The sequence below is a fragment of the Notothenia rossii genome (assembly GCF_949606895.1).
Source record: "Notothenia rossii genome assembly, chromosome: 5".
NCBI lineage: Eukaryota > Metazoa > Chordata > Actinopteri > Perciformes > Nototheniidae > Notothenia > Notothenia rossii.
Genome location: NC_136903.1, coordinates 64,242,754 through 64,268,050, shown reverse-complemented (window position 1 = coordinate 64,268,050; position 25,297 = coordinate 64,242,754). Strand labels below are relative to the sequence as shown.

Genomic DNA, 25,297 nt, shown 5'->3' with positions numbered 1-25,297 from the left:
ACAATGCCTGACGTGTTTTGGACGTAATCTCATCTTTGTTTACATTAGCAAGCCTCACTAACACTCAGAGCTAACCTGTACTGGAGAGCACTTGTGTTTAAAAAGCAGGAAATAAAAAAAGGAACTCACCTTGTGATAAACCCGCAAGAGAAAAAGCATTTGAGCTCCATACTGTTTCAGAAATAATCTTTGATGTGGTTTAGAACAGGATGGCGTTTTGTCACAACCAAATTTAACTTTATCTCCGGTAGAATTCTGATCAGGCATTAGCTCCGCCTCCTCTTTTTTTTGTTTTCAAGCTAAGGACCCAAAATCCGCGCTTCTCTAACAGGGCTGCAAAAGAGGGGTATGAGCAGTATGAAGCATGGCTACAATGGGTGAACTGTTTGGTATTTTAAGCAAAACAATTTACAGACATGTTTTGTATAGGTATGGCCCTACAATATATTTTTCCAATATAGCATAATAGGTCTACTTTAAGGCAGAAAAACCAAAAAATATCATGATTTTTTTTCATGACATTTGCTTTTTGTTGGACACATACAGTCTCCTGGGTGAAAGGCCTTGAGACTGGAGTCACTTTTTTCTGTTTGTTTGACTGATCTACACCCACAGCCTCCATACACGTCTTGCACGCTGGAAATAGAACCCTATTTAAGATGGTTCAATAAATGAACAAAGCAAGTACAACAACTATTCCCTCAAAAAAGTGTTCATCAAAACTGTTTTGTTGTGTGTTAACTAGGGAAACTAAGCTTATTCATGATGGCTTATTGGCTACACGAGTAAACACATTTTCAGCGCAAGAATTCCTTAGATATTTAAAATATTAAAGCTAATGTTTGTGTACGCTTCTATGCCACAAGGAGTTGTTTTTATCTCAACATGTCGCAAAGTATTGAGATAATGAGAATGAACTCGGCCTGCACACAGCATGATTAGGTGCGCATCACTCGCAGTATTGTACCTCACTGCTATTAAAGTGTTGCAATGGGGAAAAGGGCCAACACAAGCTTGGCAAAAGATGGCTTGAATTCCATCTGTGTGCACGCCGTGCCAGCAGGCAGGCTTCCCAATATGGAATGACTAGCTGTGATTGAAATCATAGCTTTAATGCGCTTCGTTGTCTGTCGGTATAGTGTTGCAATAGGCATGGGCACCAACATGATCACTGTTGTGCCATCCAAGGAAGCTGTGATCCAGAAATATGGCCACTGTTTTCTGAAAACATTCGGGTTACATGCCTAAACATCTCACCATTTATCTATTTGCACTTTTCCAAAAGAAACACAGCTGCACTGTCAAAAGCATGCCGCAAGCTGTCTGGCTTTGTCAGTTAATGCTAGAGTATGCAAAAGGAAACAATGTATTAGATACGGTATATCCTCGATTTCAATAGAACAATCTTTCATTTGAAACTCATTTATCTCTTCTATTATGCTCAAGTATTTTGACCTCAATGGGAGTACTTCATCCAGAAGACTTTCTACAGTGGCATTGTCATTCAGCTGGGAGATTCTTATCAGCCACATCACAAAACCCCTGAGAACTTAAGTCCTTCCTCTCTCTTTACCCATTCACCCACCTTCCAGGCACTGCCACAATCAGGCCTTTGTGGACTCGGCTTGTCTGTCATCTCCCTGGTTCTGTTGATATGGGCCTCGTGCTGAGAGCGTGGTCCCCTCATACACTGCACCAAACGCTGGCTAATTGAGCTTGTCAGGCCAGAACCTGTTGGGGTGCTGATAAGAAGTTATTTGACCTCTTCGGTGGCCCCTGGCGATTCCCTACGGGACACATTCTTGATAGGTCTTCTACCTAGCAAAGCAGCCATAATGTAGAACATAAAAAAACATATTCAATATCCCTATTGCCTCTGATCAAACACTTGATCTATTCACACAGGAACGACACATGTATGTTGATGTTAATTTAGCTTATCCATTCGCTGTATTGACGGTGAAAATTAAAGGAAGAGTGGGGCAGATTCTTATCATGCCAGATTGAACAGATTTAAAGTCTGTTGATGTAATTTAAGGAAAGATACCATAAAAAAACAATCACCACAGAGGACTGCAAGTAAGACTTTCATTATTCTTTAATCAATCGCTAATGTCTCTGATTAAGAGAGCTGGCCCAACTCCACAAATCGAAGGTCTTGGATGGATGCCCTTCCAATTTCCTCATCAAACTTCCATGCAGCAGAGCAAGGCCAACTGTGCTTGTGCCCTTCCTATTTTCTCATTGTCTGCACCAGTCCTGCTGAAATACTTTTTGCACATTCCCCATTTGTTCTAATCTCTTTGAAGCAGTGTTTAGGGAACCCAAACCAGTAAGTCACTCATGTTTCTCAAATCACTTAGGTCCTTTGGGTTTTTGGTTTCTGGAAAACCACACCTGTATCTTGTGTTACAGCCAGGTTAAAACATGTGTAACGATTTTTTTGCACATGCCATTTCATCTATGTCTGCTACGGATGGGGATTTTAGTCTTAGTGCAACTGACGTGACCCCACTAGCCTCCCTGGGATAATCCTGCTGCCTTCAGGAACTCAAGACTAATCTGCCAGTCTCCCTTTTGCAAGCCCTCACTCATTCCAAGCTGCCTCAATTCTGCAATACCTTCAAAAACATTTGGCAACTATCCTGGCCACAGAACTAACCCTGATCTGTGTGTGTTTACAGCAAAGTTGAATGTATATGTAAGCTTATGAATAAATACAGTAGCTATCCACAGAAGGTTGAGGCATATATTCAACCATTTTAATTTTACAATGACCTTTTCAGCACCTAAGCATTAACGTCAAAGATATTATGTGGCAGCCTGTATGGATATGTCAGTTATGCAGCACTGGAATGTACCCAGGCGTGCCAAGGGCAAAGCAATGCCTTCAGGCTAGGTGGGTTAGATTAAGGTTATATGAGTATATATGTGTGTGAAATGTATGACTAGTGAGAATGATTGACACGGAGGTCTCACCAGAGACTCTCCACCACCTATTAAGTATTTATTTAAAATCTAGCAGGATGTGAGCCAGCAAATTAATTGAAGAGCTGTTTACGAAAAAGGCAGTCAATAAGACAACAGGTTTAAATTGACTGTGGTTAAAACCAAACAATTGAAACTGACAAGTCAGTTTACCACATGGCGTTACTCATTCAGGCTTTAGCTAGAATAACTTTACAACATCACATTAAGAGCATTATAAATCTTTTTGTTAGTCTGGCAGGAAATAAAAATAAACAAAATTAAACTGGTGCTTCCTCTTTTCCTTAAGTCCCAGTCAGTGAGGTCCAGATTGCCAACATCTGGTAGAGCCTGAGGAATGAGTCCCAAGTAAAAAGTGTAAATCAGAGAAACAAGGAACTACATTTCTAACAGACATCCAACAGATTGGACATTTCCCAAAATACATTGTATCAGTTTTGTACCTTTAGCTCATTCATACTTTGCCATACCAATTACACCATGTGATGAGATGAGGAAACATATGGTTACCATTCATTTGCCACTTCTATTGATCTATTCTTCATCTTCTGGAAGTATTGCACGTCCTTATGAAAGTATTACCAACCTCATGAATCTCTAGTATTGTTATTTGGTGAAAGAGAATACAAAGACACCTATTTGTGATTATAGAAAGCCATTGAAGCTTTATCATAGCAGGTCATTGTCTCTAGCAGCAGAGAATAATGCATTACTCATGTCAGTGCTTTCTATGTCGAGATCAATACTTGGAATGTGTTTACAATGGGGAGAGATGACCGCACTGCACACATGGCAATATTCCTATAGAGCAGCCATTTTCACGCAAACCATCCTGTAACAAGGGGAGGAGTGTTGGAGTCAATGAATATACATCGCAAAACTTTAGCAGCAGCGTAGTTACCAAGGTAACGGGGCTTAGCCTATCTTCCCTCCCCGTGCCCCGGCATTGGCCCGATCCCTCTCTGTGTGAGCTGGGTACTTAATTTCCCTGACCCCCCGGGTCTGTGCTGAACAGCCTCCATTGATTAGGACAAATGGAAGGGAGAGCAGCCAACCAAGCCCCTCCTTTATCAGGGTTAAGGATGTAGTCATAGAGGAAGAGACAACGCAGCACAGCCGCATGAATAGCTCAGGGATCCCTTGTTTTAGATGAATCAATGACATATTTAAAGGCTAATTAGTCGATCTATTCACCCAGTATACATTTGCCGGGGCCACCACCTCGCTCTGCAGCCATGATTGGGCTATTTAATGTGTTCCACCTCTAAATAGCAGCCATTAAAGGCTTCAAATGAAACTCTTCCCAACAATACCAGCCCTTTCAGGCGCAGGTGTAATGTTGCAGGGGAGCAGTTTTGTGTGTGCATGTTAACAAATGTGTGATTTAATCCCTTCAGGTTGCATCTTTGAGTCATGGTATCAGGGGAAATCCTCTTTTAGAGTCTACCGTGGCATGTCACGGCTTGAATGAGCTTATTATCCATCTGACAAGCAAGCCTGATTCCTGTCACATGATCCGAGAATTCACCACAGCCTGAGTGGCACACTTTCACCTAGTTTCACTCCGAGCCCTTTGCAAATGGTGATGCCAAAACTGGCGTTTGTTTTTATAAACAATATATCCTCTAGCTATTGAAAGAACGCGATACAATAAAAATGTTCTTTAAAATACTGATTTACTTTTTTTATACTCAAGCACTGTGATTCTTATGATAAGTGTTTCTCCGATTCATTCATGCGTGTGAAATAGGCGCATTACAGCTGCTGTTTTTCTTTCTTGCAGATCAAATGGATAATAGAATTCACTCAGACTCCCTGCTGCCTCATTAAATGCTCGTGGTCAGAATAATATATATAATCTTTAATAAACACACTCCAGGGAGAGACGGATGGAGTTAAACAATCCATCCTGTGAACACGATACTCACAGTCCAGCTCAGGGTACTGTTTATCTGTGTGTGTGCTCTGTGCTCTGTGTATATGTGCATTGGAGGGTTACACAGGGACATTGACAGGATTCAGCACCAGCTGCCCCTTGCAATGCCCCCCCCCCACACTTTTCCCTTCCTTCCTCCCCTATTTTCCTGTGACACCCCTCTTGTCCCTACTGACTGGACAACATGCAGCCCCTTTATGCCACCTGTCCATCAGCTAAGCTGCACCTTGGGGAGCCTCTGTCACTGAGCTTGGAGCTGCCGCTTGCTGCCTTTGTTTGGACCCTAGTAAAGCCCCCCCCCTCATTCTCCCCCCTCTCTCTCCTCTCTCTCCTCTGTCTCTCTTACCCTCTCTTGCTCTCTGTGCTGTCCTATACAAATACAGACACACGGAAGGACACACACAAATGCAGACTAGTGATTGCCTCTGTCAGCTATTTCCTACATCTGCCTCCAGGCACAAAGGACGGCCCACACGCCCCCCCTCTTCCCCCGTTTGCAAACACCACTACTATTACTCCCGCTCTGCTCCCTGCTTTCGTCTCACCTGTGTCGGCCAGTATGGGGCTGATACGTTGGGCAGAAAAGTGCTGGCTGCTGGACCAGATAGGGAAGATTGAAACCAGCATGAGCAACAGTCAGGCAACTTTAACAGGCTGTTTATTTCACGGCAGCGTAATTCATCCTATATTGCTTCTTATCTCCGCCAAGACAATCATGTGAGTTCCAGACCTATCCAGTGTATGTGTTCAGCAGGTCACTGAGGTTATTTACCCTGCATTCGTTACTCTTCTATCCATCCTCTACCTTTTCCCACCTCTTTTCACACCCTCCACCTCGCATCATGCGGCTTCCCTCCACCGAGTCCCGCTGTCATCAGCACTCTGAGGCTGTGATTGGGGCGCTGAGGTTCGGGTGCAGGCTGCGGAACGGAGCGGGGAGGAAGCTGCCTTACATGGAAATGGCTCCTGTTTCCCTAGCAACTAGCTGTCCTTGAGAAAAGGGCGCATTTGGGGGTTTGGAGGGCCGATGCACTGACAGCCCCAGTCAAAACTCATAAAGTGTTCTGACACATCGATCCACGTGTCTGGGAGAGGATACACTGTAAACACAGTCCTCTATGCAATCGCCTTAAAATAAATGTATGAATCGCAGGCTCAGAGAGCTGTTCTATAGAGGATGAGTAATGTCGAATGAATGTGAGCGACTGCCCACATGGGGGAAATTGGATGTTTTTCGAGGAAGGAACTCATCATTGTATCCACTGTACAATCTTGACATAGGTGGGTGTTTACAAGGAATGTGTCCTGCGGTGCAGCATGTGACGTGTTCCCATCATGAGGGTGAATGGAGGATGTCCCCATTCTTTTGTTTGCCTCAACAATGACAGCTTAACACTCTGACATCTGATCGCTCCCCTCATTTCCTACTTGTATCAAATTTTAAACAGTGTTCATCAATTCAGGCGCGGATGTAGAAGAGCAGACAGGTGTCCCCCACCCCCTTCATGAACAACACTGTAGCCCTACAGGCATAAGAACTGACACTCGGTGTCTCTCCCTTCAGCTTGCATGCACTGTTAAATAATGCCAATCTGCCTTTGTGTGGGGGAGAAGAACGTTACGCAACCCCCCACAAAGATGGATGCCATCACTGGGCTGGTGCTGGAAGGTTTATTTTAAGAAAAGGCTATTATTGTGTAAAAACATTTCACATTTTAAAACACAACCTGGATGTGATTTGGTTTAATCAAGCTATCCTAAATTAGGCGCCGCGGGGCAATTCATTCTAAATCGTTACAGGAAATGATTGTGCTGAATTAATTTGGTTCAGGCTATTTTGTATCCACTGAACACCATGCATACATCTGCTAATTCCCACTCTTATGCAAGCAGCCACAAAATTTGACTGAATTAATTACCCCTTCTGAGCACAGAGGCTCATTTGGTGGCCAGATTAAGGAGCAGCCATGCCAGGAACAAGCTATGTACCATTATTTGCATTAAGTGACATCTTCCAGGTCCGGTAATGATCTGTCATTACAATTAATGGAATACGATGTAGCTAGGCCCATTGTGATGTGGGTCCTGAAGGTTGACAAGCCATCTTAAATGGAGATTAATGCCGACAAAGAGACGCGCCTCCTGCCACACCCCAGCCATCTGCAGCCCAGTGTACCGAAGGGGTCCACCGGCAACCTGATTGGACCCCCTTCATCCTCTGGAGAGCAAGCTGTCAAGTGATCTGCCGGCATGAAATGACCCTTTCCGCTTTAGTCCCCACAACCGCCCACCAGCCTTGTTCATATTCCTACCCTGTGTGTGTATGCGTTGGCTCAGATGCCTGTAATTTCACCATTCTTGCCTCTTTTTTATACCCGTGTGCTGAAAAGAAAGCGGGAAAAGAGAAAAAAAAGGGAGCGCAGTGAAAATTCCAGACGTTATTACAGTGCTGCATGCATGGCTCCAGTGATACTCTCCTTTCATCTCTGCTTCCTCCTCTATTGACAGATGGTAGTTATCAGACGGTATGGAAATACTGTGGTTAAGATAGTTTTCACCGACTTTTCTTTCTCCTTTGGTATTTATGACCTGATGATCATCATGAGAGCATTGTGGTCTTGAACAGAGGGCCACTCTGCCAGCGTTGTTTGATTCAAGAAACTAACAACTGCCACATGGGAATGAGGCACTATGTGCAGTCAGTGTTCAGTAAGCAAGGTGGTGGACTGAGTGGATGCACAAACCAACGTGCTGTTACATGACTGAAGCAAATCATTGATTAGGCAATCAGCAATAGATTAAGTACCTAATTAAATAAATGATAATTTAAGGTATTTATCCAGATTAGTAACTTCCTGCTTCTCAAAAAAGAAAATTTGAAGGTTTTCTCTGTTTGGAATCATTGTTTACGTTATATATTTGGGTATTGGACTGCTGGTTGGAAAACAAGCAGACATGATGTGACTTTGTATCCCTCCCAAACTCCAAAATATTCACTTTTGGTCAGATCTCACAGAGAAATGCAGATGTGGCCCTAATCCTCTTCCGTATTGCCTTAATACATGTGTACAGTATATGCGTCATATTTCACAAAAATAGGGTAGAATTTCACACACTATATGCCGTGTTGCTCCCTGGTGTTATTTATGGCTAGTGTTAAGGAGATAATTAGAAATAAGGTCAGTTAGTGGGAAATTAATTTATACCAGTTGTTGCATGAATAATATTTCCTGTGGAGTATTTTAAGCCGCTACTTACATGCTGAACAGTGCTCCACATTTCTTTTTGTCCTTGTAAATAGCAAACTTTGTGATGGAGAGCCTTGTATACATGCCACATGTGTGAGGTTAAGCCCCTGCTGTATGAGCTGAAACTGTCCTCTGGCTATTGGCCAGATGGAGTTTATTAGCGGCTTTCTTCTTTATGGTCCCTACTTATTTATGTGTTGGTATATGTGTCCGAAGAAGATGCAATTAAATGAGCTCTAGGTATGTGTGTGTGTTTATGATCTTTTAGGTGCAATGTCCTGTTTAGGAGGTACATTTCCTGTTTGTGTGTCTTTGAGCCCGAGCCCTCCTGAGGACCCAGCGCCCTCAGTGCTCATTCCCAGGTGTCCCACATTTCCAGCTAATCTGGGCCTGCTGGGGGGGGGGGGGGTGAGCTCTGTGACAACTGCAGAGGAGATGCAGCTTAGAGCAAAAATGCTGAGGGACATTGAGAAAAAAAGTAACTTCCCAATCATCCTCCTGTCCTCCCATACCCCAAGACACACAGGAGCTGTACTGTACACAAATACACATTCACACAGTAAGGTATTAATGCTTGTATGACAAATCCCTAGATTAGTAAACATGTACTTAAAGTGTTTCGAGGCACTTAAACAGATCACACTTTTATGAAAAAGCTGGGCGTTGATTTTGGGCGTTTTTCCCAGCTTGAGATTTGCCACTAAAGTTAATGGAGTAAAGAATAGAACCTAATCATTAAAATAACCGGTAGCAATGTTCCCCCCCTCCATACAAGCCCATAAAGTCCTTTGACTAGTTACTTATTACAATGATTTAGTAAAGCTGCGGTGCTTCCCTCAAATGTTGAACATTTCCTGGAAAATAACCCATTGAAATGACCCTGATTCTCCTTGAGTCTGCGAGCAGCCTGATTTACACCTTGTAGGTCGCCAGTGGTCACCCTCACTCCCTGGCACTGTCCTGCATTACTGTGTGAGGAGCCACGCAGAGTCCCAGACCTGTTAATTGCACCAGACATGGAAACCTGAGGGAGAAATTAATATCTCATTTGTGTGCCAGTGTGTGCGGGGTGAAGCAAATGCCAGTTGTCTAATAGCTTTCACACAAGCCTGATTGAATTAGACTGCGAGAAGGACTGTGGTCCTAATTGAATTGCGGAGACCCTGTGTTGCAAACAGTGGTAGCTTGTGTTCCCCATGGAAGTCCGAGAGGGAGGGGGGGTACAGGCTGACTTGTCCTCGCTCCCATGGAACAGACACACAACTCGTGGCTGTTCTCCTCTGGTTAATCTGTGGCCATGACTGTCGTTTCACAAGGTTACGCTCTACTTAGATGTGACCCGTTCAAAGGCCGACGGTCTGTAGTTGTGGTTGCAGGAAAGTAGAGGTAATGAGAAAACAACTGCAAGAACCAAACAGGTCGTCTTAATCTAATTGTTCTCCTCTGAGGAACAGTGGTCTACCTTGTAAAAGAAGCACTCTCTTTATGATAGCCTCTGATCTATCCCTGCAGTGGTTCGTATAAATAGTTTTTACAGGCAGCACCAGAGCAAATAGAGGCCCAAACGTGTACACTGTAGCGGCCTCTTTGGTCACAATGGGATACAGGGAAATACCCAGCATGAACACACACACATACACACACACACACACACACACACACACACACACACACACACACACACACACACACACACACACACACACACACACACACACACACACACACACACACACACACACACACACACACACACACACACACACAATATCCCTCTGACGCTGGCCGTTTTCACTGCTTTCAGCACTTTTTCCTGCTGTGCTTACAAAACCTAGCACCTCTGATTTTTTTTTACCCCTCCAGCCTTTTCTCTTTCACACCCTGAACAGCACACACACACACACACACACACACACACACACACACACACACACACACACACACACACACACACACACACACACACACACACACACACACACACACACACACACACACACACACACACACACACACACACACACACACACATACACCTTGTCTGTCTTTGTCTCCCTTGTCTCTTCTTTAATGGTGTGTTCATTAAATAAAACACTTTTGGGGGAGGGCGGGTTTGATCCTGAAAAGGGGGAACAGGGGAAACCGGGGTGGGGGGGGTGCTGTTGTTGCTGTGATGCACCCAGACTGCTGGACAAAGAGTCTCTCTGTCGGGTGCTGCAGATGAGAGATGGTGGGTGAAAGAGGCTGGGTATGTGTTGGGTTACACATTCAAAAAATAAAAAAAATTCTTAAACCTGATTTCCTCTTTTTTTATAGTCAGTTAAAATGAGAACAAATATAGAGCTAATATAATCCAGCAGCACCTATTCTTTAAAAGTTGTTTCTCCTTAAAAATGTGGCTGCTTTATACCCCAAGCTAATACCAAATAACAATATGCTTTAATTTAATCAGTTAAAATCAATGTGGTTAATTGTTTAACTTGTTTGACATTTGTACTCAGGCTCTTTGCCTGAGACATTAAATAATGGATTTGATTAGATCTTATTGATCATGAATTATTTAATCTTTAATGCGAAACTGCATATGACCTATCCTTTGACTGTGTGGGAGAGAAACTTTGGGATTTTAGCCTTTGTAACCCCAAAAAGCGTAATAGGGCCCTTTAAGGCACACACATTATACCAACACATTCTGTCATAATATATGTTGAACACTATCATTTTTGACTCACTGTTACTGGAATACCTTGTATCAGTCACATTGTCTAGGTATGATTAACAGCATGCAACATGGCCAGGCAGCCATGATGGAAATGTCAAATGCCCTTGTTTGGCCTCTCAGGATGTGCTATGTGTGTGCATGTGACTGCTGAATTTGGTCAGAGGAGCCAAAATCACAACGAGTGTTTTCAGTGTTGTCACGTCATCTGCATCGCCACTGAAAAAACAACACTCCCTTTTTGTCTGCTTGTGTGTCTCTCTTTGTGTGTTCCTCTTCTCTTCTCACACACAAACAGTCACACACACGCCTTGTAGGATTCAGCTGGTTTTGGCTGCAGGTCTTGCTTCAACGTGCAATAAATCTCTCAGGCTGTAATATTCAGGAAACCTTTGAAACAACCAGAAAATTACCTGCTGTAAAAATTGACTAGCACCCTTGCGCAGCGACTCGCCTCTCACCACTCTTGCAGGACTATTTTTATTCAGTGTGTGTAGCTAAAACCTCTAATTAGAGCCCTTTATGTCCCTATATATTATTAAAAGTCATAAACGTAGACAGACACAAGCAGCTGGGGTCTTGGAATGTGTGAGGGGGAGGTACTATTCAGATGAAGGTTTAAGTATTAGATTAAAGTAATGTAACACTTGGTTTATAAACCATCAAACAACATTGGGAACAAAAATATCTCACCCCACTGACATGAGATTTTATTTGCTTTTCAAAAAGAAGATTTAATACTGAGTGTGCCTGCAGTGTCTCTGGAAACAATTTGAGGTGATCTGGACCTTTTGACACGACTGCCACTAAATTGATTCTGAAGTGTTTATAAATTCCCCAAAAGCTTTTCTGTGTGGCCTTTGTTCTTGACTTATTGCCACATTTCATTGTTTGTCCCAGTTCCAAAATCCCTAGAGCCCCTAGAGATTCGTAGCGAAACGTGGCATGTTTCCTTGATGATTGATTAATTATATCAACAGCGCTATGTGTTTTTGTTCAAGTATAGGAAGCATGAACAACAGAGGAGCTGTTGTCGATGAATATTCTTGTGGTAATTAACTCTCCTTGCCAGGCAGATATCTAAAGTTAGAGGAATCATCCAAAAAAGCAGCCTTCAGCTCCTCGCATGTTGAGAAAGTCTGCCAGGATGGTGATCAAACAGCTCAACAGCAGCAAGCTGGGCAGGCGGGGAGGTGGGGAATTAAAGCTCTGATCTGTTTTTTAATCACAGCTTTCCACGTCTCTGCTTCTCTACATCCGACACCAGACAACTTTGCAACCCTTCAAATCTGTCATCCGGGTATAAAGTGGAAATTCCCCAAATATTTCCCCTATATAATGACCATGGCAGAGTGGGGAGGCATGCCAAGACATATAGTACTGTCCTCTTGAACTAGGACAGGATGGTTTTTGCATATACTTTGTTCATTGTTTTACTAGGAAGCATATGAGAAAGCCTTATACTGTAGATGGCAAACAATGCTTTTACTTTCCAATACTTAATTGTCAATACTGTATTTCAAAAGACATTTAGGTGTTATATTTTGAAGGAAGAAACATTTAAAGTACTAAACAAGACATACATGACAAAGCACACAATTTAAAAAGAAAAAACATTAGATAAACCACAAATTATAATTGGAATTTGACCCTCCATACTATTTAGGATTTGTAAACTAAGATTATCAGTATGGAGGATGATTTCAAAGTGTATAGTTGATTTTCTCTTAAATTGTCCAAATATGGCAAAAATATGTCCAACATTTATAAAAATAAAAGGTTTTTTATTATTCATGACATAAACTGATTTACATTTGACAATAGAATAGATGTTTGTTGCATGGCGGGAGAAATTTGCATCGCCCACCACCAGTGTGCCATCCAACAGTCACAACAGCATATTTAAAAACAAACACTGTGGAAGCAAGGCATCATGGGGCTTTATAGGCGCTAATCAATTTGAGTCATTCATTCTTGTCCCTATGCACATTTTAAAGTGATTGTTATGCACAGTCTGCATACTGTTGCAGCACACACAATCACTGTGGGCACAGAAACACTGAATTCCCTGGCTGAAAAACTCCCCAACAGCCTCTGCCCACCTCTCCTCTCTTTGTTCACTTCTCCTCTCTCCTTCACTACCTCTTTATACCCTTTCCTTTGGTGCTGCTCCTCAGAGCGCCGTGCTCCCATAGACCTGTGTGTGTGTGTGTGTGTGTGTGTGTGTGTGTGTGTGTGTGTGTGTGTGTGTGTGTGTGTGTGTGTGTGTGTGTGTGTGTGTGTGTGTGTGTGTGTGTGTGTGTGTGTGTGTGTGTGTGTGTGTGTGTGTGTGTGTGTGTGTGTGTGTGTGTGTGTGTGTGTGTGTGTGTGTGTGTGTGTGTGTGTGTGTGTGTGTGTGTGTGTGTGTGTGTGTGTGTGTCGCGCAGAGGTTCGATCCCAATTCCCCACATAGCTGTTGCCTGGGCCTCATTCACAGAGCCCGTTGACTGGCAATGTGAATGTCCAGGCCTCATGTTTCGCTCTGTACCCGAAGCCTTTCCCCCCATCAATCATGGAAGAAGAACAACATGTCAAAGCTAATACTAACTGAGGAGATCTTTAAGATTACTTTAGGTTTATTTTTGAATAAATCTTCCTGCCACTGGCATCTGTGATAATGTTACAAAGACAACAAACTCCTTCGCAACTTAAAGGCCCACCTGAATTGTTTTGCATAAATATAAAAGTATGATTTAAATGGTTCACCGTCACAAGTGAAAGATGCTTGACACAATTTCATTGACTAAAAACAGCTTCTCTTTCAAGCAAACTGTATTAGTGGATTTTTTTTTTACCATTCCACTCTGAAGCAATATGATTTATGCGACCATATTAAACAATGTTGGTGTATATTTAAAGGGACCCTATTTAGCTTTTTTGTGTTTTCCCCTTCCGTGTAATGTGTTATATTGGCTTTTCTGCCTGAAATGCTTCGATTGGATTCTTTGTGACATCACTATGTTACACTTGCGCTTCTATTGGCTAGCACTCCAACACATTGTACGTCATAGGCTTAGGGGCGAATACAACAGAGCCGACCAGCTAACCAATCAGTGCAGACTGGGCTTGAACATTTAAGCATCTAAACATGACACAGAGGCACAATTTACTAAAAATAAATGTGGATGTTTATTTAAGCAGCAACAGAATAAAAGTGAAACACAGGACAGTCCCCATATGATAATAAGAATACAAATAAACATGTAAGTAACAGTATGATTAAAGAATAACAATAAGATAACTTAAAACACTGATCAGCTTAATTTAAATACATACAGAAATGAGTGAAGATAATGATATATACAGTATACATGTGCGAGTGAACGACATGTACAAACTGTGCAAGTTGAGTTGATTTAAAGAGACAGTTAGATTAATAAACTTTTAGAAACTACAGAAACATACTGTATCTGTCCATTGCTTTCTGTTTTAAATGAAATGTAATGACCAGATTTAGGAGGTGATGGCACTGGGTAATATACTTTCAGGTGAAAAAAAAGAGCCCCTGCTTTAAGCATCTGTTAGTCCAAAGATGTGTCTGTCTAATTTAAACATTGGGATAGGACCTGGATTAATTCCACCTTATGATTTGGCCTTGTTTAAATGGGAGTTGCAGCTGCAGATGTTTCCGTCTGCCAGATGTTACAGTTGAGTTGTAATTGCCTGTATGGCTTCAGAACGAAACAGTGTCTGTATTTTTACTGCTTTACAATGTATAAACCAGTCATGTAGTATTACTTTTTAAAAACAAATACAGAACACTTTTTCCATATTGAGTGAGACCAATCTTCAAAATCAGATTTCATTGTGAATTGAAATTGAAATTAAACTTAACTTAACGATGATAGAGATGCAGTAGGAAAGCGTTTTTCCTCAGAATCAATACATTCTTCCGGTCTTACAGTGAAGAAAAACAAAAGCACTGTCCGACCTGAGGGGTTTTTCACTTCAGATATGCAGTGTGTCCCCTGTGTGAATTGTTCATGTTACTGTACTTCCAACACCTCTTTCTCAACACATTCTGTATTTTCTCCTTCAACGGTACGGCAGGTGGGAACTGGATTACCTCGAGCAAAACCACAGCTGCTTTGGCCCAACATAAAAAAAGAAGCTCTCTTCTGAGGCGCTAGATCACCTGCTAGAGCGTTCGCCCCGTGTACTTAAGCTCAGTTTTTAGTACAAATCTGACCCGGGGGCCCATTGCTGAATGTCCTCCCCCCTATCTCCCTTTTACTGTCTCTCTACTTTCTGAAAAAAAGGCAAAAAGCCCTATAAAATAATACAAAAGAACAATCATTTGACATGATGCAGGTGCAAACGCTGAAAAACAGGTTGTTTTTAGCTTTGAAGGTTTAGGCAGATAAGGGGAGTTCTTAGAAGTTAGTTTGTTTATCACAGTCATAACGGATGGCAACGCACAAACAGATTTACCTCTCATACAGCCTTTGACACACACACACACGGGCGGATACACAAATGGTGTGTGAGGTCATCATCGTCTCTATCATGAATGTAACTCTCCTTCCATGTTTCCTCAGTTGCTTAAAAGGGCTCTTAACAGAATGCAGGGCACTTCCAAGATTTCTCAAGCAACTGGAGCATGGTGAATAATTCAAAGCAAACTTACAACGTATTGCCATATTAGCATATCTGCAGAGAGTTGCCCTCACATGCAAGGCATCACTGCTGTGTTGTGGTACATATATATGTTGGATTCCAATGATATATGTTGGGACCCGTGGTCTGTGTTTACTGTGTTGTTTTGAAATGTGCTCACATGAGTGCTTGTCTTGTACTGTAAAGTCATACTAGGTTGAGGTAAAGTGCTTAAAATATAGAAGAAATATCATAAGAATGTAAGATTAAGATTGAGATTACCTTTATTAATCTGAAATGTAGTTTTTCACTCTGATGTTATTTGACAAATGACACACATAGGCCTGAAATACAAACACCCATACACACACACACACACACACACACACACACACACACACACACACACACACACACACACACACACACACACACACACACACACACACACACACACACACACACACACACACACACACACACACAGGACCTATAGACATGCACTAATGAAGAGGTATCAGATGTGATGATGGTACATACAGTATACACAGGCTAATACATTTACCCTTCTGCCCATTATACGGTTGACACACTTTTAGTGCCAAATTGATCAAATGAATAGTTTATTGGTCGATTGACAGAGTTAAACATAACATGACGCATAACAGAACATGTGTTTTCTATTTATATAGATTGAATATCTTTTCTCGTTTTGTATTTTCTTCAAATTAAAAAGCAATTTCTTGGATTCTGAAAATGTTTGCTCTAATTCCTGATTCTCTGGACAAAATCATTAAGTGAATGATACAAAAAAATGTCAAGGCCTAACACCTTACATTTCATCAAAACCCCAATTGTCCAACTTGTGTCATATATGAATCTTTTTCATATGATTTTTCATTCTATACACTTCCCATACCTATCTTTCTCTCTTTCAGGCTGTCCGTCGGGCTTCTTCAAGCCGACTCAGAAAGACGAACCCTGCCTGCAGTGCCCCATCAACAGCCGAACCACCAGCGAAGGCGCCATGAACTGCGTTTGCCGCAACGGTTACTACCGCACCGACTCAGACCCTCTCCAGATGCCCTGCACAAGTACGTATAGTGTTGAGGTTGTTATGTGTGAACTTGCACTCCACACAAACACACAAAGCCCACAGGCATGAATGCGTAACCCACAAAGCCTTTGATTTTAAATATGAACCCTTTGACACATACACATCTCACACCCGCAAGCAGATGAGCCCCAGGATCAAAGGACAGTGGTCGTCTGTGTAACTGCAAACAGAGAAACCCTGTCAGAGCTGTCCCTCACGCGAACAGGACGCTGACATGCCCATAGTGTTGCTGTCCACAGATCTGACCCGACACACAAGGCTCGGCTGCCCCCTCCTCAACATCACACAGGCCGTACTCCAAGCCAGACCTGGGGTTACTGGGCCGGGCACGGAGCTTTGTGAAGGGGGCAGGCACGGAGAATGAGCCTGGGCGAGACGCTCTCTTGTCATGCCAATGAAGCTGTTTGAATTTGAATTTGAATTTGAAGCTGACACAGAGGTTGAGAAAGAGAAGGAGAGACGGAAGGATAGACCAAAGAAAAAAGTGAAGGAGGGAGGGGTAAAAATGTGAGGGAAAGGAACGAAGAAGGAGAGGCAATTTGAGAGGGGTTGTGTGTATGTGAGAAAGATTCTGTGCATAGAGCGTGGTCTAACTAAAACAAAACAAGGGTGAGTGAGAAAAAAAAAATCTCCTTTCAACGTTGTGGTAGTGTTTTTTCCTCACTCTCCCTCTCTGCCTGTTGAAAGGAAGAGAGGAGGGAAACGATTTGATGGTCTCCAACAAAGGAGATTTGCATAAGCCTGGCTCTGGGAGTCGAGCAGCTGTTGTGAATGAGAAAGCAGCGGCGTCACGTCACCCGTATTAAGCGCAGCAGGGTCCGGCCTGATTAAAGCAAGGGAATGGCCCCATCAGAGCGGCCCCGCCAGCTAATGGGGGGGGATATTAGTCCTCCTCCCCAAGAAAGAGAAGCCAAGGAGGAGTTATGTTTCCATGTTTCAAGAGACACCAAGAAGGGCACTTCCAACAGGCTTCCTTCCAAAGCCGGAGATCTGTTAATTGCTGCCAATTAAAATGGGTTAAATAAGAAGTGATCGATTCAGAATGTAGGATGCTGTGGGCGGAGTAGAACTCTTTATCTCATTAGTCCTGCAGGGTACGACTTCCATAATTAGGTGCACATGGTTGTAAAAGATAAACACTTCTCATTGTTTGTTTGTTTGCCCTGTCACTCAACATGCAGCCCCATGTGGAAAGTTTCCCCCCGGTAATGCCTAGCTGCTAAGAATGTCTCAATAGGAGAAACATTAGGTTCCTCTCCGCGGCAGTAACTCTATACGATGCTCCAGGAGAAAGTTGTCAGGAATAGATGTTAAGAAAACACTTGACAAAGTGGACACCAGCATGGAAAATGAGAGAGTGTAAATGTGCATCCCGGGGGAAGAGGCGCTGCCAGATTGGAACGCAGTCAGCTCAGACGTCTATAGGAAGCTATAGTGTGTTACAGAGCTTGTGGATTTTTCCGCTCCTCCTGTGTTATTTAAGTAGTCGGTAATTATGCCTTCAACGCCATCAAGTAAACAACACAATATCTCTCGTATAATTAGAAGAATTCAAAATACTTTCTAAATGAGACATTTTCCCCCAGTAGCAAAACTTACCAAGGAAAACACAATGATACTAGAAAGCTAAACAATAAACACTTTTCGGTAGTTTTTGGATATCTTAAAGTTGATATTTTGGGAAAAAGTCGATATTTTTGGAAAAAAATTAAGTTATTTTACTCAAGTACTGCACTTACATTTTATGTTGGGGTACTTGTACTTTTCTTTAGTTTTATACACAAAATGTGTGTCCCTTGTTACCAGATGCTATACACACAATAATGCATCAATAATATTAATAAGTAATTAAATATACATGGTTCTCAAATGGGCTTAACAAAGTAACATAACTAAGTATGTTTATATGCCAATATATTTATATTTTTACTTAAGTAAGATTTTGAATGCAGTTTTTTTGCAGCACAGTATTTTTACAACTGACTATTTCTACTTCAACCTAGATCAAAGGTCATGTACTTATTCCACTACTGATAAATATTTGTAGTGTTCCCTGTAGTGACACTTCAGTTGACCAAGAGATCAGTTACCAAGCTATCTATGTATTGTTTTTTATGCTTAAGTGCTTACTCCAAACTCTCTTGTGTTTTCCAGCCGTCCCCTCAGCTCCACAGACCGTCATCTCCAGCGTGAATGAAACCTCCGTGATGCTGGAGTGGATACCTCCCCGGGACTCGGGGGGCCGCGAGGACGTCGTCTTCAACATCATCTGCAAGAGCTGTGGTGGAGGCCGTGGAGGCTGCACCCGTTGCGGGGACAACGTCCAGTTCCAGCCCCGTCAGCTGGGCCTGACAGAGCCTCGGGTCTACATCAGTGAGCTGCTGGCCCACACGCAGTACACATTCGAGGTGCAGGCTGTCAACGGCGTGTCAGACCAGAGCCCGTACTCCCCTCAGTACTCCTCAGTCAACATCACCACTAACCAGGCTGGTAAGTGGGCCCATCTGTCTTTTTCTACACTTTAAAGTCCCCATGTGCTCTTCTCAACATTAGTTTTCACATCGTCTATTTCTGTATTGCTCCTTTGTCGCTCATGCCCTCTACAATACCTCTTCATCACACTCGTTCCTCTACAAGCACATAATGCACAGTGCATGGACCTCCAGCGAGTCGGTTTCTTTCCTCTCCCGTATGGTGATGCATGCAGATGAAGGGCTCTAAAATGGGAACGAGAGTGCCTTTGATGATGTGACATACAGAATGTGATGGCCTGCTGGTCTTAACAGCGTGACCTCATCTCCATGTTTTTCAGACTGCAGAGCTGAGAGCAGGCTAGGTGCTGTCTCTCCACTTCATCTACCTTTCAGTGATTACAGCTCTTTCTTTCATCCACCTACTTGAATTCTAGCGTTGAGTTAGAAAAGTAAAAAATCATAGCATAGTAAATGTGGTATATAGGAATACACACTATGTAGGAGGCACTTTGTAAAGAAAAAAAAAACGTCTGAAAAGAATCCCGAGGCCTAATGAAAAACAGGTTTCTTTTGGACGGTTTAATCTTTTCTTTTGGACGTTTTAATCTGCAGGATCTTCCAGGAATATACCTCAAAATCCCCTTTTAATATCTGTCCTGCAACTATTGCATGCTTTCCACGATGTGGTTGCGGTTGAAGTCGGCCGCATCTCTAATTATTTCACAGAGGCAGCAGCATTGATTTGCTATTTAATTGTCTCTATGAAACGCATCATTTGGCGTGCCAAGCTCTTCTCCCCCAAGCACGGGGGGGCGGGGGGGATACAGGCTGGGCTCTATCTTTGCACTGGCTTTGCATCCCATTAGCAACATACGTAAGTGCCTGTCATCTCTCATCATCCATTCCCATGCACTAAAGGGAGTCTTCCACGACTACCTAAAGCACTGCGTTACTGTGCTTTTATTACGGCGGACATATTGGGTTTTGTTTAACTACACTCTTGCTCCCTCATTACCTTCCTCTGGAATTCCCAGATGTCCATAGGCCTACATGGAAGCAGTCAAACATAAAGTGTATGTACAAGCTGAATAATCACATTTAACATGAGATGAAACCCATTGTTGCAATCTTCAATGTTTGCGGAAATGTATTTGTGTAAAAGCTCCATAAAATTCCAACGCTGCAGCTCCACTCAAATGGAGGCCTTCATTCAAACGGCGACCTCTTTTTATTGTCTGTTTTGATTTGTCACTGGTATGGTGGGTTAATGAGGGCCTGTGAGTGCAGTTAAGCGTTGTAATGAGGCCCCTGCCCCGCTCTTTCTCACTGGGCCACAATAAGTCTGCCACCCCAACCCTTGGCTTCTCTGCTTCCCCTGCAGTGGGGTCCTGGCGGAAATTGGGGGGCTCCACGCCCTCTCCACTGAAGTGCCCGTCACTTTGGATTAGGTAGCGAGAGCTCCCGTCAGGGGGAGCTGTGAAAAGAACTCAACTCTTGCTTGCCCCCACTCCACCCTACCACATTCCCCCCATCACCCTCCAAAACCAGGCTCACCCCTGGGACGCGGGATTGCAGTTTCGCCCGTGCTCCGCTATAGGGCCGGGGTCACAGGAACCAGGAGCCCATAATTGCATCTGGTTTGTGAGGCTTGGAGGTTACATAAACATCATGTCACCTCTAATTACCTCAAGCAATTCTGTGCCCTCCGTTTAATCTAAAATAAAAGTGTTAGATGTTGGAAAACCAAAAGAAAGTGTATGAAACATACACTTAATCAGTCTTTAGCTTATTGTGCACAAGGCTGAAGTTTTCTAACAAATAAATAAGTCAATTGAAAGTAAGTGGCGTGAAAGTGTGTCCCACGTTGAGTGTGGATAGCTGTCCTCAGCTATGACGTGTCAGTTTGAATTGTGGGGGCAGGGGGGGAGAGTTGTGCAAAACTTCTCTCTCACCATACCCAATCAGGCACCCACCACACTCAATTACCCACAGGGCTTCTCCTCCCACTCTGTAGGTGGTTGGCGACAGTTCCTCTGTGATAAAGGACGTGATTGCCCTGGAAAGTGCGGCGCTTGATTACACACTGTAATGCCACACAAAGGGAGATGCCTGCTCTGAATGGCGCTTGAGACCGTTTTATAAGCATATGACTAATTCCCCAAAACTTGCATTGAGTTGAATGTGCAGAAGCCTTGAAATGCCCTCCAAGCCTTTTTTCTTATAATAATGAGTCATAAGTAAGCTATCCACTGTTGCTTTGAGCTGTCTATAAAATGTTACTGTATGCATGACATTTAATGAGTGGAGGCAGGGAGAAGAGAATAGGAAAAACAGTTCTGTCAGTGTGTGGTTCTGATGGGTGAGACAAGTCTCAAACAGTAGGTGTATGGAAACGCCACCGGGGGGACATGTAATTGTATTATTGCCATGATGCATTCAAACTTCATTTTTAGAAACTGCTCCATATAATGCCTTTTTGGGGCTTCCCTTTCCTGTAGTGTGTTATATAGATTTTTGTGAATATAAATGGTCTGCAAAGGCTCAAACCCCAAAGTTCACCCCAGAAGGATTTTCTTACACACCCCCCTGTCTAAAAACTCTTCGATTGTAGTAATTGTTTTACTTTCGCGACAAAGTGACGTCACAATGTAACACTTGAGCTTCTATTGGCTAGTTTAAAAATGAAAAGTCTCCCTAAACATGCTGATGCATTTTTTTCCCATGCTGTTAAAAAATATACATCAAAAGAGAAAGAAGAATGTGGATAAGCAAACTACTCACATCATAGTGAGACTATCATGTATTAGGTAACAGTAACAGTAAGGGGACATGGTTAAGTGTTTATTAGAATAGCCCTCTCCGTGCTTGAAGAAGACACTGAAGTACCTTCATCACCTGAGAGCACACACACTTACCCTCTGAAACCACTTTACCCTTTCAGACCAATTCCTACTCTGTCCATTTCCTCTCCAACATGCTCTTCAACCCCTTACCTTCAATGATCTTCGTTCATTACTATTGTATAAAGTGAAAACGGTTGCTGAGACCTTATTCCCACTCTGCAGTTTGGTCAACATGTTTTCCACAGCTAAATGGCAGTATGACAGTTTGTCCTTAACAACTTCAAAGTATTACATCCAACAATGGTGTCTTCTTTGTGCGACTTCAAGGACACAAATACACTTATTCACACACTTGTTAGACAGTGTTCCAGTTCAGGATTGCATTCCACCACTAATTCCTGCTCTGAATTATTGATTGTTTGGTCCCTATTAAGGAAGACGTATGTGGAAATTGTAGTGATTTGTGTAGGAAGGCGGGATATTTAATCTATTTTACTTATTTTATGGATTTTAAAAAGACTAGTGTGCACTTACTGTATACTTAGGAGACTGTTTCTTATTTTTATTATGAATTATGAAGACACAAACACATAATAGCTTAGTTATAATGTGACTGCCAGTTATTTGCTTTCTCTGGAGCTGCTGTATCATCAGTTCCAGTGCACAGAAGAGAGATTATCCCCTACCTGAATGCAAACCATCAGCACACTGTGAGACAGATAATTTAGATCTCCATATACCCTGTGCGTTGGCCATATTGCACTCTATAGTGGTTGGGTTTATTAGATTCCAGAGGACATATTTGTTTAGGCATTTCATTAACTCAAGGTGAGCGGCGGCGTCTGCGGCTAACGCTACGGAGAAGCAGAGGGGCTGAATTGGTTTCTTATCAGGTGAATGGCTGATTGTATGGTGAACCACATTACTCAGAGGGGGGGCACGGTAATGGGATGCAGCTTTTTCATATGGTCGAGGGAAGATTAATGACTTAATTATTGTCCAAATTGCCCAGGTCCAATGTAACCAGGCTACCAGGGGCTTTGCTGCTCCACTGGGCCGTGGTGTGAAAAGCCATGGTGCAGAGCCAGGTGGGACTGCCAGAACGTGTCGCTGCACCAGCCAGCCAACAGGGCTACTACACTGTTGACTTTAGGTCAGAAAAAGCACAGATTTCATGTGATGCAATGGCACATTCATGGCAAAGAATGTGATGAGTGTGACTTGCTATGGCACTGAATTATTGATGGAGTTGGTTCACGCAAAAAAACAAAACATACATTGTTACATCCTGGCATTTAAAGATGTATTGCTACATTTAATTATTAGCTATACTGAGAAGAAACACTGTTAAAAGTAACACTTAGCAAATAGTTAACTAAATAACTGGCTAACTAAATTAATAGAGAAATAAGTTCTTCCTCGTTACAAAACCTAATTGGCATTTAAAGATGATAATCGCATAATATAATTATTACCTAAGGTGAGAAAATAGACTTTTGAAAGTTAGCAACAATAACAAATAATGATTTAACTGATATTTACATAAATAAATATATATATACTGTATGAGAATTACATACAGTATTAACAGAATTCAGATTACCATGCGAGTGAAGTAAAGCTGTGGGCTGAAAGATGAAGAGGTTCACAGACTGAGAGTCAGACAGGGACCACCAGTTTACATGACGTTCTGTGTGACAGTGACAGAAGGTGTTAGGGAGGGCACATATGGAGGGTGCCGCTGCAGGTCAGCCAGGCAGACAGACAGGAGGACAGACAGGAGGCCTCAGCGGGCACATGGAGCCAGGACTGACAGAGCAGGGAGTCACACATACACCACACTAATGCTGTTCATACAGAGCAACCTGTTTACAGCCTCACTGGGGAGAAGCACTCCTTTACAAAGCCGAGTACAAGTATAAAGTAGCATCAAATGAAACTACTCAAGTAAAGTACAATTATGTCAGAAAGTTACTTACGTACAATACTTGAGTAAATGTACTTAGATACTTTCCACCACTCACTACAGCCATGCTTGGTGAGTAATGGATTACATGTAAGGTGATTATGTAATCAAATTGGTGAAGATGTTTCTTCACTTGCATGTGTTTATTTGTATTTTATTTGCATCGTTTACTAAACTGCAGCGCGCTTCTCCTAATGGAAATGTTTTGTGACGCTGTAAAGTCTTTGAACATCTCGGCCACCATAGAAACTAGTCATTGTAACAGAATAGATGTTTAAAGTAACCCTCTTAACCCTGACCTTAGAGAGTGAGATAAGCCGAGCGACAGAGTGTGTGGTAAACAGCCTGCAGGGTTCACAGTGCACGGTTCATCAGATTGCTTTTGATAGCCTTTGCATGCAATAGGAATGTAATTGTGACTCCCTTAAAGAGAACTAGCATAAGGAATGTCACATTTAGTTTACTAATTGATCTTGTTCATACATCATTCAGCAGCGATGTGGCATTTTCTGGTTACATTATACTTTACATATTATATGTGCTTTTCCTTCAGGATGCAAGCTGCACGTTTAAGCCGGTGCAGTGAAGAGGGGAATAAAATATGCACATCGCCTGCATACAGATCTAGGTTAAAAGGCCACGATCTCTTGGCTGTAAAAGGGAACGCAATGTGAATATACAATTAATTATTGTTGAGTGCATTAGCTGTCAACTGCGGTACCTGAATAATTGACCATGTTTTAATGCAGTCATTTATTTATATACAAGAGCCTGATGATGGGGATAATTAAAAAAGAAGATAATAAATAAAGATGATGAAGCAAAAAGGGGTCACGGCCGAATCAGCACTTTGTTTTTTAATTTATTGGTTTTTTTATTAACTTTATGGAGTCAACTTCACCAATTAAGAAAGTGGACCCGTGATAAACACAATGATACTCCCCTCTGGTTTACCCTTGCTCCTCTCTTTCTCGTTGCTAAACACACTCTGAAGTTTCTGCGGTGATACATCGATACATTTTTTCTTTTAAGGCGGTTAAAACATAACAAGGGTGTCATTGTCTGGAAATTCTGGTTTGAACAAAAGAAGTTGTTTCCTCCTGCTCCCATACTCAGATGTCACTAATGCCTCTCATTTTTTAATGTAGCCTCGAATCACTCACGTAGATCACGCCGATCATGCAATCTGCATCCAGCATCATCCCCTCGAAGGTTTTAATGTGTAAATTGGGGTCAGGAACTTTATAAGCGGAGATGATCTTTTATAATCCTTGCTATTGTGTGCCCATGAGTACAGCGACCTCACAGTGTGCGTAGATAAGCACGACTTCTACGTTAAGCCACAAGTCATCTCAGTGTATTAAAGAACCC

The 25,297-nt window shown here is 42.5% G+C and overlaps 1 protein-coding gene across 4 annotated transcripts in view; it reads left to right on the top strand.

The window, feature by feature from the left end:
* The window catches only part of ephb2b (eph receptor B2b), a 131,002-nt gene that overhangs the window by 74,814 nt on the left and 30,891 nt on the right, over positions 1 to 25,297 (top strand). For all 4 annotated transcript variants that reach the window (XM_079680942.1, XM_079680940.1, XM_079680941.1 and 1 more), the window contains exons 4-5: positions 16,465 to 16,620; positions 18,798 to 19,133. In XM_079680942.1, the coding sequence (XP_079537068.1) occupies positions 16,465 to 16,620; positions 18,798 to 19,133 (492 nt within the window). The remainder of the gene's footprint in view (positions 1 to 16,464; positions 16,621 to 18,797; positions 19,134 to 25,297) is intronic.